The sequence below is a fragment of the Gossypium hirsutum genome, chromosome A07 (genome assembly GCF_007990345.1).
Source record: "Gossypium hirsutum isolate 1008001.06 chromosome A07, Gossypium_hirsutum_v2.1, whole genome shotgun sequence".
NCBI classification, from domain to species: Eukaryota; Viridiplantae; Streptophyta; class Magnoliopsida; order Malvales; family Malvaceae; genus Gossypium; species Gossypium hirsutum.
In genome coordinates, this window is record NC_053430.1 from 23,278,819 (window position 1) to 23,292,788 (window position 13,970).

The 13,970-nt window shown below is 33.5% G+C and overlaps 1 protein-coding gene across 6 annotated transcripts; it reads right to left on the bottom strand.

Annotated features, from left to right (window-relative positions):
* Window positions 1–115: 115 nt before the first annotated feature.
* LOC107953231 (CBL-interacting serine/threonine-protein kinase 3) lies at window positions 116–7,723 on the bottom strand. 6 transcript variants are annotated; one of them, XM_041117782.1, is made up of 15 exons: window positions 7,660–7,723; window positions 6,470–6,671; window positions 6,237–6,299; window positions 5,712–5,783; window positions 5,515–5,622; window positions 5,315–5,395; window positions 4,317–4,370; window positions 4,098–4,223; window positions 3,925–4,014; window positions 2,642–2,764; window positions 2,434–2,544; window positions 1,468–1,581; window positions 1,326–1,382; window positions 1,176–1,250; window positions 116–528 (listed from the first exon to the last, which is right to left on the bottom strand). In XM_041117782.1, exons 2-15 carry the CDS (start codon window positions 6,638–6,640, stop codon window positions 454–456), a joined length of 1,320 nt encoding a protein of 439 aa, XP_040973716.1. In that variant the 5' UTR covers window positions 6,641–6,671; window positions 7,660–7,723; the 3' UTR covers window positions 116–453. The 6 variants fall into 6 exon arrangements, with proteins under 6 accessions (XP_040973716.1, XP_040973718.1, XP_016743960.1 ...); XM_041117784.1 differs by having other exon boundaries at window positions 7,620–7,700; XM_016888471.2 differs by having other exon boundaries at window positions 7,366–7,694.
* Window positions 7,724–13,970: the final 6,247 nt, after the last annotated feature.

Genomic DNA, 13,970 nt, shown 5'->3' on the forward strand with positions numbered 1-13,970 from the left:
CAGATAGATCACCATGACATAATACAACTAACAATTCCTAAGATGGGATAGGATATAATGCAGAATATGCTCATAGAAATATAAGTTCAATAATTTTGCTCATATTCTTTCCATAGAAGAAAAAAGAACTACTAATTCATATATAAATGTGTATATATAGAAGAAGCACCCGGTCCATGGAAATCATCCATGTTTCAAATATCATTACAGTTTAAAAACCACTTCTTTCCATGGAAATCATCCATATTTCCCAACACTAATAACACTGGAAAACAAATTGAAAGAACCATGGCTGTTTAATCTTATAGGCTATAAAGATAAGAAAATTAAGAGAACGACATGGGAAGCCAAAAGAATGAACAATAGGGAGAAATGGAACAACATTTAGCCACTCCATGGGCAAAAGATCAGAGGCATAACCCTCCAAAATATGGGCTGCCACCCGACATTCCTTTACTTCACCTCTTTCATGTCCTCCTCAGTTTTCCAAAATACATCATCGAGAGAGCTTGAAAGGTTTTTATAGAACTGCAGACCAAAAACAAAACAAACTTTTAATGGCCACCATAATCTTTTATAATTGCCATATTTGTTGTATCAGAGTATGAGGATATGGTCCTCCCAGGATCCTCCAAATACATGACAAAACATAGCAAAAACCAAGCATGCCGTACCCGACCATTACATCTGAGTCAAAGTACATGGATTCTAGCTAAGAACAGACATCCTTACCCGTATCAGATTTTTTAGAGTTTTGATATGAAAAACAACTTTCGTGGTGATATTATTGACATGCAAGATGCTACTGATTCTCAAGCATGCTCTAACCAATGTAAAGTCTTGGAGATAACTGAGGAATTGCAGAATCGATTTCGATATGCATAATTTACATCTATAACTGAAATCAGATTATGGAGTAAACAACTTCAAATCCAAAAATCATGCAAGAAATACAAGTAATTTGGCGCTAAACTTCGTTGGCTGGCAAAGAAGACCACTCCAATTTCATAGGCTACAAGCAATTAATCATTTGTGGAGGGGGGGGGGGAATGACATCTACTTCTATAATGGGCGATGCACTATTACATAACTCTCATCGGTGGTTTGTCCAAATTGGAAAAACACAATATATTTAGAATACATAATGAGATTTTAATTAAGGAATTAAGTGGTACCTTGTGGAATTCCAGTGTATCGCCCTTAGCTTTTCGCACCTCGACCATATGCAAAGAAGGTGCCACTTGAAATATCTAATTCACATAGAAAAAAATTAGATAAGCACAAAATGTAAGATGAGAAATAAATAAAATGTAGCCACAAATTACCTCCGTGGCCACGTTAAGGTTCCCTTTCCTCCCAGCTTTCATATTCTCAAGTCTCATCTGCATAAGAAACAAGAAATAAGTAAATTTGATAAATATATAGATTCCAATAATTACCTTTATATCATGCTCAGGATACACTCACCTTGTAGTTCTTCTTGTGCACATCAAACCCGAGAGGCTTTGCGGCTTCCTCAATCTTGTGGATAATCTCATTAGCAGGACGTGTAGATGTAAACCTTGTTTCTCTCTTAAATCCCTGCAGAAAATGGAACAACTAATAGTTCGTTTTAATATGAAATATATATCTTAGTAGTTATCTTTCTCAAGGAAAGAGGCACTACAGGTGTGCTTGGTTGGGTAGAAAAGTGGAAGGATGGGAGAAGGGAGTGGAAAAATGGAAGGAAAATATTTGAGTTTGCTTGGTTGGGAAGAAAAGTGAGAGGAAAGAAAATAAGAGGGATGAACATTTTTCATTCTAATGCATAAAAACCAATCCTACCAAATTGGAAATATGAGATGAGAGAAAATGAGAAAGCTATGTATGTTAGTTCAAAATTATGCATTTTTCAAATGTATTATTTTTTCTTTCCATTTTTCAACTTTACCAAGTTATGGATGGAAAGAAAATTACCATTTTTCCATCTCTCCTACCAAACACACTTATGGAAAGAAAAATTAAGTTTTCCATCTCTCTAGTTTTCTACCCCTTCAATTTTTCATCTATCAATTTTCTTTCCACTCTACCAAGCAAAGTCTGTATGTCTTTTAAATCAATGAAAAGATTTTGTTACAACCTATGTTGCACTGACTTTTCAATTTTGCTTGAAACACCTGTGTCTACCATATATTCAGACATGGGTATATAGGAATATGACCCTTTTAAGGACCCTACAAGTACATAAAAAAAAATTTGGACAAAAGTTGAAAACCCATATCGAACCATAACAATATCTAACAATCACATTTAAGTCCGAGTAACATAGGTGACAGCTACTCTAGTTTCAGCTCATGCTCCGAAATCCAGAAGACCTTTAGATTCAATATTAAAAGAAATTGATACTTCCATAACCCAACCTTTTAAACTTCTAAAAACACATCAAAAGCAAACCTGTTCCGCATCAAACAGGTTCCCAAGGTTTAACCCGTTTGACATAGAAATTAACTCGAATGCATTCATAGGTGTTGGTTGTTCTTCTCGCTTTTCCGTAACATGGTGCTCCTGTTACAAACCAACAATGCAGACTTATTAAGGAAAAAAAATGTTAAGAAGCATTAAAATATAACAGCATTTGTATGCTTATGTTTCATCCACTTACTTCAGAATCCCTAAATACAGCTTCTACATCATCTAAGCTCGTATCGTCTTTCTCCTCGAACATGGGAGGTTTGTAATCTTTCTTAAACCATTCATCTTGCAAAATTTCGGGAATGGTAATGCGCTGTAATGCAAGAAAGAGATATGTACACATTAATATCATGCAAGTCAATAATTACAGAAAAGAAAAAAGTTTGCGTAAGGTTATCACTTCCTAGCAATAAAGGCCAACATAAATATGCATGCTACATGCCTGCAGGTCCATGCTAGCCAAAGATTTAATAGTGGAACACTTATATGTAGTTGAAGCATGGGTCTGCCCTTGGCAAAATGAACATACAGTGCCCAAATGCAGAGCTACAGATAAGTGCTTGATTTTTGAGAAAATGTTTTTTCTCGATCAAGACTACTAAAAGTCCTAACATTTTTAATCTTCTCTGTATCCATAAAAAGTAACAGCATAATATGAACCTTGCAACTTAACCCATTGGTGAGGAATGCCTTTTGTTATTTGTTTGCAGATTTAATTAAAAAAACTAGTGTATTATTTTATATCTGTAGTTGAATTTTTTATACATGATAATATAGTTAGAGGCAATCAACTTCAAATTTGGAATTCATGATCATATACAAATAGAAAGCCAAACTCATAGGTGAATTTGTCAGGAACTGAGGCATAGTGTGGAATATGAAAACCTTACATCTGGTGTAAGTAATATGTTCTAAGGAATTATATTTAGAGTTTCAGACTGCCAAATTATATATCTTTCATAGTGGGGAAGAGGAAAAAGTGATGGAGCAAATGCAATTACACATTCTTAATATCTATTTTGCAGATTTCTCAGATTCCATCTCCCACTCTTGGGTCTGCTAACTATAAATATGAGTTAAAACTACATTGCAGATGGAAGGGCAAAACACAATAGAGTAAAAACACAGATTACAAACTTCAGAGTTACAGTTACAGCACCATGGAATCATGTTTTGGGATAATATGTATTACTTCACAGAATTATTGCACATAGACATAGGTAAATGTTAGTTCAACGAGAATGACTTTTTTATTGATTTTTTTCATTAATTGAGCTTCATTTTCCTTTAGTTTTAGAAGCTTTTACTTAGCATAGTAATAAACAATCTTTTACTTGCCACAAAAAGGGCAAAAATGAGATCTTCATAATACAAAGTATAGGAATCTTTTTACCCTCTTCCTACTCAGTGCACATAGAATTTAGTATTGAAGTCAGAAACACATTGATGTTAGAGGGTTGTATAACAACTTACGGTAATTGGGTTCGGATCCAAGATTCGAGTTATCAATTTCATCGCACTAAAAGATAGCCAAGGGGGGCAAGTGAATTCAGCTGCTGAAATCTGCAGATTTTGGAAAACAAGAGTGAAAAACAGGCAATGGGAAACAATGGATAACTGTGACATGCAACTTAGGAAATGCTAACCTTTTTATAGAGATTCATAATATTAGAATCATCAAAAGGCAAGTAACCTGCAAGCAACACAAAGAGTATCACGCCACACGACCAGAGGTCCGCAGTTGCCCCGTCATAACCTCTATCATTAAGGACCTATATAGGAAGACAAAAGATTGTTAATAATTGGGTTTCTAAGGGGCTGCGAATACTGGAAGAAAATTAGTGTGATTAAATAATTAGTCACACCTCAGGAGCAACGTAATTTGGTGTTCCACAGGTAGTGTGAAGGAGACCATCATCCTACAAGTTCAACGTCAGATTAGAAATATTTTGCAATGTCCTAAAGGTCATCAAAGCCAAATCGAGAAGGAACAAATCTTACACATTTACTGAATCAGTTACATCAAGATTCGGGAGTTCAAACAAGACTTAACCAAGAAGTAGATAAATAACATGGACAACAGAATATCTATAGTTCTAAACTAAGCATGTTAGAATCCATTTTCTTAATCACAAGCTTTAAGGTCACCAAGCTCAAATTAGTTCAGTTCATTACTTTTAAATCAACATTGCTGGTTTACAATTAAATACGGTTACGAGGGGAGAATGATCTGTCACATGCAATAATATTTCGACCTTAACAAATTTATCTCACTAATAGTACCTGATTCACTCTTTTTTTTCTTGATATAGACTTTCTAAATTAGAGAGCTTCTTTTAACATTCAGATACTGAAAGGTGGCAAGTAACTTAAACTGGTGATGTCTAAAAATCACCATTTTCTATAGCAGAAAAGAAGGTGATTGATACAGAAACAAAGTGATCTTTTTCTTTCTCCAAAGACGTTTAAACTTATATCATTATGTTATGTGATAATTTAACATGCTCATATGGAACTTATCCTTTCAATAACTCTGAAAGCCCTAAAGTTATGTTATTACTTCCAATCAATTGATGGAGAAAGTAGCTTTTATCTCGAACTTTCCAAGCTTGACACTAAACAAGATACGAATAATGATGCTTGCACTCTTATTCATTATCACCAATATTAAGTTGCCTTTCCACCCTACAACAATTTTACTTTGTAAGGCCTTCACCATCTATAAGCTTGGGATAGAACAAATTTGGATGACTTTGTAGGTCAAAGGAAAAGGTTGAAGACTCAAGAAAGCTTGAGCTTTTAGGTGTCAGAGTTTTGTAATTGCCCACCATGTAGAAGGGAAAAAAGAGGATATCATAATTACCCTGACTTGCTTAGATAGTGCACTCAATCCAAAGTCAGAAACTTTGAGGTTACCGTAAGCATCTAAGAGCAAATTTTCAGGCTGCAAAAAAGATCAAGAGAAGTATAAATGAGCTTCATTTCCTTACAATATAACATACATGCTGGACACAAATAGCAACTATAAACATTTTTGTCCTAAAGGGCGCCAAATTAGTATACCTTCAGGTCTCTATGGTATACACCCCTGCTATGGCAATAATCAACAGCATTAATGAGCTGCTGGAAGTATCTCCGTGCCTCATCTTCTCTCATCCGTCCATTGTTTACCTTCAGAATTAAAATGCAAATTCATGTGAATGGAAAGAAGTTTTCATAAGCTAATAGTTAGCTATAGTTCCAAGAAATCACCAACTCACAATTTTGTCAAAGAGCTCTCCCCCGGTAACAAACTCCAAAACAATAAATATCTTTGTCTTGCTTCCCATCACCTGAACAGGAAACATTCAAAATAATCTGAAAAATAATTTAAAGCACGTTGCTTGTCTGGTTTTCTTAAATAAGTGACATCATGAGGCATCACTCAAAAGCCGTTTTAAAGTATAAAGATCAGAAGGCAAGATAAAACCATGTAAACAGAGAGAAAAAAGTTCTGCACAGGATTGGTTACCAGAAATAGTTTGTCTTTTTCTTCTTTATCAGATATCAAGCATATGTAGATAGGGTGCATACTTGTGCACACAGTTCACAGACATACATATGCAAGGTACGAACTACGAACAAAAATATATCTTTCAGATGCCAACTATAGATTTTTACAGTATAAATTATCCACATGCTCTAATAAAACAGGGAGAAATGGATGCGAGTACATGGTACATACATCAAATCCCCCCATATCGCCCTCCCAACCCAAATGAGAACACACAGAAAGGAAGAGAAACCTCGTATAAACGAACAACATTTGGATGCTGTATCAACTTCATTGTTGCTATTTCCCGCTTGATCTGCAAATACAAGCAGAAAAAAAATCTAAGGAATCCGATACAATATCTGAACTTAAGGAAGTCCTTTCATAAAATGTCACTACAATAGCTTTAATAAACTATGAAAATAGAAGCATGAATGAGGTTTGAGAATTACTAAATAGAGAGGAAAATAAAGGGTGAAGAGAAACCTGTTCAGCCATCTTGTGCTTGAGAACCTTCTCTTTATCAAGGATCTTAAGTGCCACAGCTTCCCCTGTTTCAGAATTTCTTGCAAACTTCACTTTAGCAAATGTCCCCTCCCCAATTGTCCTTCCCACCTCATATTTACCCACACGACGCTTGATTTTAGGTTGACTCATTCCTCTTTAACTATATAATCTTCTTCTGTTACTGAGACAAGTATCAAACAAATTGTTCATTTAACATACAAAATCATCAATCACAAAAGAATGACATAGAAACACCAAAACCTGTAGCAGAAGAACATACTTTACATTATGTATGTGTTCATCAGTTCAATCAGACTCTTTCAGGAAAGTCAATATAGAAGCAAGAAAACATGGAGGGAAGATGAAAAATATTCGCCATTGAACTATGATTTAACATTTCTCAAACGTCAAATCAAACATATGATGAAGAACCAGAAAAAGGGTGCATCCCAAGTAAGTAAAACAGTCAAATACACTATACCAACTTAGAGAACTCAATTGATTTGCTATCAACCTGAAAAATTGCAGAGGCTTTTATTTTTTTTCTCTTCAAATGATGGATTTCATAGCAGCAGGAATCAAGGCAATTCAGCTAAAACTAAATCAGTCTTTTCTACCAATGGTATGTATAGTAATACTAATGATTAGTTAATTGGAATAAACAAATGAATTTCTACATAAAATATTGCCCAAGAGAATCTTTTCCAGCTGCTTAAGACCACAAATTTCTGCTGGGATTAGAATAAAAAAAAATATGGACCTCAAAATATCATAACTAAGAACTGATGTTGTAAACTAATGACCCACAGTAGAGACAAAATCAAGGAAAATAATCCAAGTCCGTACTTAGCTGATTCAGGGAATTCAAGAATTACCCAGAACAACAAATTAAATTTGGAGCTTGATTTGATTTCACTAATGCTGAGTAGAGGCTTAAAGAGTCGAGAAATATCACCCCCAACAGTAAAAAATTTAATGTTTTAAACTTGAGTAAAAGTACAAGCTTCAAACAAATATTATAACTTTGTTGTATACCATTAACTCGTATTGATTAAATAAGGAAACAGAATTATATAAGAAAATGTATAATTCAAACAAGAACTATCGAAAGAGAGAAAATAATGATTACCAAAAAAAATGAGAAAGAGAGAAAAGAATAAGGAATATACTTATTAGATGATTGGATAAGAAAGAAAAGAAAATGTCGTCTGAAGGAATTATGAAGAAAAAGTCGAATTAAAAGACTTTGATGATCACATCATCATTTTCATCACGTGAGCTGCTGCTGCAAGGAGACAAAATGTTTTTTCATTCACTTTTAAAATTGGCAAATTGGGTTAATAATAATATTCAACAAAGTTTACTATCTCAGTCATTTAAAATAAGGGGAAGAGATGAGTTAATTTATTATTTAAGGTACAAATTTGGTAATTATTTTTATATGTAGGTTGATTTTTTTTTGTCTAAGTAGTGAATTTGATAATTATTTTTATATTAGAGTTTGAACTAAGTAATTATCCTTGCATTAAAATTTGAAATTTTCTTGTCAAGTTAATTCTTAAACTTGACGATTATTCTCATATTGGGATTTAAACTTGATAATTATTTACATATTGGGGTCTGAGCTTTAGAGTTTTCAAGGAAATATTAAGGACTAACTTAGACAAAAAAAAAAGTTTAAGCCCTAGTGTGGAATAATTGTCAAATTTAGGGCTTAACTTAAACTAAGAAAAAATTCAAGTCCCATATGAGAATAATTGCTATGTCCAAGGTTTAACTTAGACAAAAAAAATTTAAGTTTCAATTTAAAAATAATTATCAAGTTTAAAGTCTAATTTAAACTTTAATACGTGCATAATTGACAAATTCAAGACAGAAAAGTAAGATAGGGAAAATATGGGTGTGGGTGTGGAATTAGAAATATAAAAACATAAATGAATGTTAGAGAAAGGAGAATAATTATCGTCCATGCATTGGCCAACAACCCATTCTTCACTTACATTGCATTTATGTCCCAAGGGCCCATGTTTTAATGTATTTATGTAAAAACTGTAAATGGGCAAAGGATTTCAGCTTATTTAGTAATTCAGGGGTTCATATGCTGCTAAATTTCAAAATCATATTTTTATCAAATCAGCTTTTATCATTCCCCCTCATCTTGGGGAGAGGAACTTGGTGAACTCCCAATTTTAAAGTTAGTGATGATTTGTGTTATTGCACACAGCATTTCGAATGTTATAATAATGTTTTGCATAATTAAATTAAACATTATGAATGCTGTGATAAATTGTGTTATGTGTAATCACACAATTATACAAAATATTACAAAAATAGTAATAATTTGTGTTTGTGTAATGTTTTATCTAAAAAGTTAGAAAGTTGTGTTTAAAAATTTAAATTAAGTTCGCAGTCATGTTTCGATTATATCGTGCTCATCGCAATTGTAAGTATAACGAAAGTTATTATGGTCATTGTAATCATTATTTTTTTTAATTTATAAAATTTTTAATAAAACATAATAATTAAAATTCTAAGCATAAAATTGTATTTTTAATAACTTTTGAAGTGTTTATAACATTCTATAATATTTTAACACCAATTATTGAAGTACTAAATGTGATCAATGGAAGCTTTCAAAGTCTGATGTGCAACAACAAGGCACACTTGATTTTTCCTCCTCCAAGCTGACTTTTACTTCTTTCTCTATCAATTGGAACTTGAGTTGCAACTAGAGCTGTAATTAGTTGCTTTCTCCTAAGATCTTTTAGAAGCTTGTAACATCTAAGCCTTATAGGATTTAGGGTACCACAGTAATGACACACAATTTTATTGTAATTATATCCTTTTTAAGATGAATGATCTTTGGCTTCTTGAACCATTCAGTCCTAGAGTTTGACAAAATCTTTAAGATTTACTATTTTGTCATTTTTAGAATTAAATGATTCGAATCTTTATTTAAATAAAATATAGTGGTAAAATAAAATAAAAGTAAAATCCATATAGAACTACACTTCTTTCATTTTATTTTAGAATAAGATTTTTTAAACCTTATTAAACTCTATCTATTTTATATTGATTAGAATAATGTGTTTCAGTCTTACTAGAATATGACTTTACAAGTCCAATTTTCTTCCCAGGCCCACCATTACAAACCCAACTAAACCTAGCCCAAATAACCTAAACCCAACTCAGCCCAAGCCCAAAACCAAAACCTTAGCCCAAAACCCCAATCAGAAAAAAACAAAAAATAAGCAAACCCTAGGTGCGCCTCACCTAAGGTCTTCTGACCCCTAGCCTGCGCCGCCACCGTGCCTCCTCTGCCACTATCACTGTCGCCATTGTCCATTCACCTGCAAAAAAAGAGAGCAGAGAAATCATTAAACAAACAAGTTGTAAATGGCTATAAAAGCTATCTAAAAAACCATTGTAACTTCTTCTTCTTCTATGAATATATAAAAATACAAGAACAGATTCAAACAAAAAAAAAAAAAACCAGCAAGCTGACCAAAAATAGATTCAATGCGCAAAGGTCTTGATTCTTTTTTTTAGTTTATTTTTCTCTTTATTTTCTTCCTTCAAATACATACATACATTTTTTTTATTTTTTTAAAACAATATATATATTATATATATAACAAAAAAAACTTACCTTCTAAAGTTCCTGCCGCCGTGCACGATGGCTGACGGCGGTGGTCGATGGCGGTGAATCATCGGAACTCTTGCCGGACCCTAGGGCTCCTTCAGAGAAAAACAAAAAGGGGGAGAGGTTTTTTTTTTTTGAAAAGTGTTAAAAATGTTTCTTTTTTTAATTTTACCTCCAAATTGACGTCGTTTTGGGCAAGCCTTTTAGGAACCAAAACGACGTCGTTTTGCCTTAGCCGACCCGAATCCGACCCGTTCCAGGGCTAGGATTCGCGTGTTTTTAATGGAAAGGCTAACTGCACTTTTAGCCCTTCCGCTTTTTATTGTTTTGCAATCAAGTTTTTTTTATTTTAATTTTACCCCATAATTTATTTCGATTTTCATTTTGGTCCATATTTAAACGACGCCGTTTTAGAGGGTGGAGATTATTGCCCTTTTGGGCCCTCCTTGTTATTCGCGCGTTCAAATTGGCCCATTTCCACTTTATTTATTTCGGATTTATCCCAAAACTTACTTTTTAGATTCAATTTAGCCCTTTTCGTTACTTCTGTTGTTTTATTAACAATTTAATATATTATTACTATTATTATTATTACCATTATTATTACTATTATTATTTTTATTACTATTATTATTACTATTTTTGTTATTATTATTATTATTATTACTATTGTATTATTACTATTATTTTTATTATTACATTTTTTTGTTGCATTTACTTATACGTTATTATTATTATATTAACTAACTTAATTTTTTTTTCAGCACACTTATTTTATTTTATTTATATATCATTACTCTTATTATTATCATTTCATCATTTATTTTATTTATATCTTTTTAAATAATTTCAAATTTTAGATTATTTATTATTTGTATTACTATTATTATTATTATTATTATTATTATTATTATTATTAAAACTACCTTACCTAATATTTCTTTCTTTCTTTACCCATTAATAATTACTATTAATTTTTTTAAATTAAATTTTAGTTTTTATTTGTTCATTTACTTTTCTTTTTATTTCATTTTATATACAATTGGTTTGTTTTATTATTTTATTATTATTTACCCTTTTTTATTTTTGCCCTTATTATTGTTATTTACATTATCACCCTCATTTTTATTCGATTATGCATATCGGTATCGCGATTCATTTTCCATTTTACTACAAAATCATATTGCATTAACCTTCACTCGATACATAAAATTGTGTTTTAAAAAAATTATTATAAGCGACACTCCGTGTTTCGAGATTTGAAAAAGTCGTTCCATAACTTACGGGGTTCCGATTTTCTCAATAAATTCGAATATACGAGTCCCTTTTTAAAACATAAGTTTTTTTAAATAATCTCGGGAATTAAGAAAAGATCGTGTTCTAACTTATGGGATATGATCTCTTTCTAAAACCGAGATAATCAAACATCTTTCAAAATAAATAATTTTCTATGTTTATCTTCTTTTTGGGGATTTAAGATATTGTGTCCTAACTTACGGGACATAATTCTTTTCCTCGATTAACATGTAATACGCCATTTTCTCAAAAAAATTTAATTAAATAATATTTTAACAAAGGATCGTACTTTTAAAATCTTCAAAGTTCTCAAATTTTCGACACCAAGACATTAATTAATCAACTAGGTATCAATTTTGGGCGCATCGAGGGTGCTAACCCTTCCTCGTGCGTAATCGACTCCCGAACCCGTTTTCTGGATTTTGTAGAACAAAAATCATCATTCTAATAAATTTAAATTTTTGTTAAAACGACTGAATTACCAGGTGATCCAATCACACCTAAATAAAAAGGATTGGTAGCGACTCCCTTTTTTTTTCATTTTCAAAATAAAGTCGACTTCGCTTTTTTTTCAAAAAAATAGTTTCGACAGCTTAGCGACTCCACTGGGGAATTTAAAAAGGAGAGTCTAGCCACGAGTTGATTACTTTTTGTCTTTTTGTCGAAAATTGAAAACTTAGTTTAAATGTACGATCCTTTCGTTGCATTTCATCCATCTTTGTTACGATCTTCATCACTGTGGTCTATAATTGTTGTTTGTTTAAGTTTTGATATTTTTTTGCACATTGCATTGCATGATCGATTGATCTTACCCTTTTAAGTATGAGTGAGAAACTATTCCTTCGTGAGGTTTTCACCTCCGTGTAAGATAATGGATCACTTTCGGGATACATCCATACCTATGTCTTCGTGAGATTTTCATCTCCGTGCAGCCATATGAAAATGTATTCCCCTAAATTGAACTCGGTTTATATGAGCCTATAATGGGTGAGAATCGAGGAATCTGCCGGTTCAGGTACCTTTACTTTAGAACTTAACCGCATATAGTGAGCCGTAGGAACCCGCCCTAGGTAGAGCTATACCAAACCCTAGTGGTTACCTGAGCAGGTGCTATATTTATTATTCCTTACTTGGTTTAAACTGTGTATGAAATACTGACTTGCTTTGTTTTTACTTTGCATGGCATTTTTATCAAAAAAGTGTTGATTCACATTCGGTTGCTAAATAGATAACTTATCATGGAAAAGGGGTTTCTTGATAAAGTGGAAGATAATGCGGCCGTCCGGATATGGGCTGAGACAACGCAAAAAGAGAAAGGTCATAGTCTTACCAAGGGATATGTGTCAGAATTGTTGGATTTCACTCGGATCAGTGTAACCCAAAATAATCTCCAAGAGATGAAAGAAATTTGGGGTCAATGGGATGACGAGATTAAACAACTATTCTACTGTCATTATGGTGATTTACCCTATCTGCTCGATATCAAGGTAGATGAGCACCTATTTCGAGCCCTCGCCCAATATTGGAACTCTGCTTAAAGTTGCTTCCCTTTCGGGAAAGTAGATTTGGTACCTACTATAGAAGAGTACAAGGCCATACTCCATTGCCCGAAGATTCAAGTTGACAAAGCTTATTCCAGAGCTGCCAACGGCCCAACATTCTCAAAAAAGCTGATGAACATCACAAGAATGAGTTAACAGTGGGTTATAGCTTGGATCAAGCAAAAAGAAGATTGTAGGTGCATCCCTTGGAGGAATTTGAGGGATTTAATCCTAGCGCATCCCAATATGAAGAAGAAGGTTGATGTTTTCGCTTTGAGTATTCATGGACTGGTTATCTTCCCCAAGGCTTTGGGGTATATAGACGAAGTAGTTTCCGATTTATTTTGACAGGCTTAGTAAAAGGGTCACACCTGTACCCGCGATTTTGGCCGAAACTTTCAGATCATTAAATGCTTGTCGAAGAGCGGGTGAAGGGAGATTCATCGGATGCGCACAGCTCTTACTAGCTTGGTTCCACAGCCATTTTTGGAAAGTGAAAAAAGTCACATATAGCATCTTCTTCGAAAACTACTCTTCGCTGAAAGAGTTAGTGGCTACGCCGAAACGGGATGATATTACAGAGGAAAAGTGGATGACGATTCTTTATAATCTGTAAGAGGAAGACATCGAATGGTGAGCCCTGTGAATGGTCCCTGACGAGATATTATATGATGTAGAGATTTTGATTGGGTTCCCCTGCTTGGGATATGGAGAGCCGTCGAATATGCTCCTCTGCTTGTGTTAAGACAGTATAGATCAAGACAGTTTACTCCACCAACAAACGGGTTAACTCAGTGCGAGTTCGTATACAAGGGAGCCTGGAACCAAACTTGTAGAATGAAAATGTTTGCTGCTAATCCAATGACTACCCCTGAGTATGACCGGTGATGGAGTCAGAGGATCAACGACAACATCCCTACGTTAGATCAAGAAAACACCCGATGTAACGCCCCTAACCCGCATCCGTCACCGGAATAGAGTTAAGGAGCATTACCGGAGT

Bases quoted from the DNA above. Each gene is read 5' to 3' on its own strand.
- LOC107953231 (XM_041117782.1), bottom strand. From the start codon at position 6,640: ATGAGTCAACCTAAAATCAAGCGTCGTGTGGGTAAATATGAGGTGGGA. The intron at 4,224-4,316 runs GTGTGACTAATT...CTTCCTATATAG, and splicing joins CAAATTACGTTGCTCCTGAG to GTCCTTAATGATAGAGGTTA. The intron at 2,545-2,641 runs GTAAGTGGATGA...GGTTTGTAACAG, and splicing joins CTGTATTTAGGGATTCTGAA to GAGCACCATGTTACGGAAAA.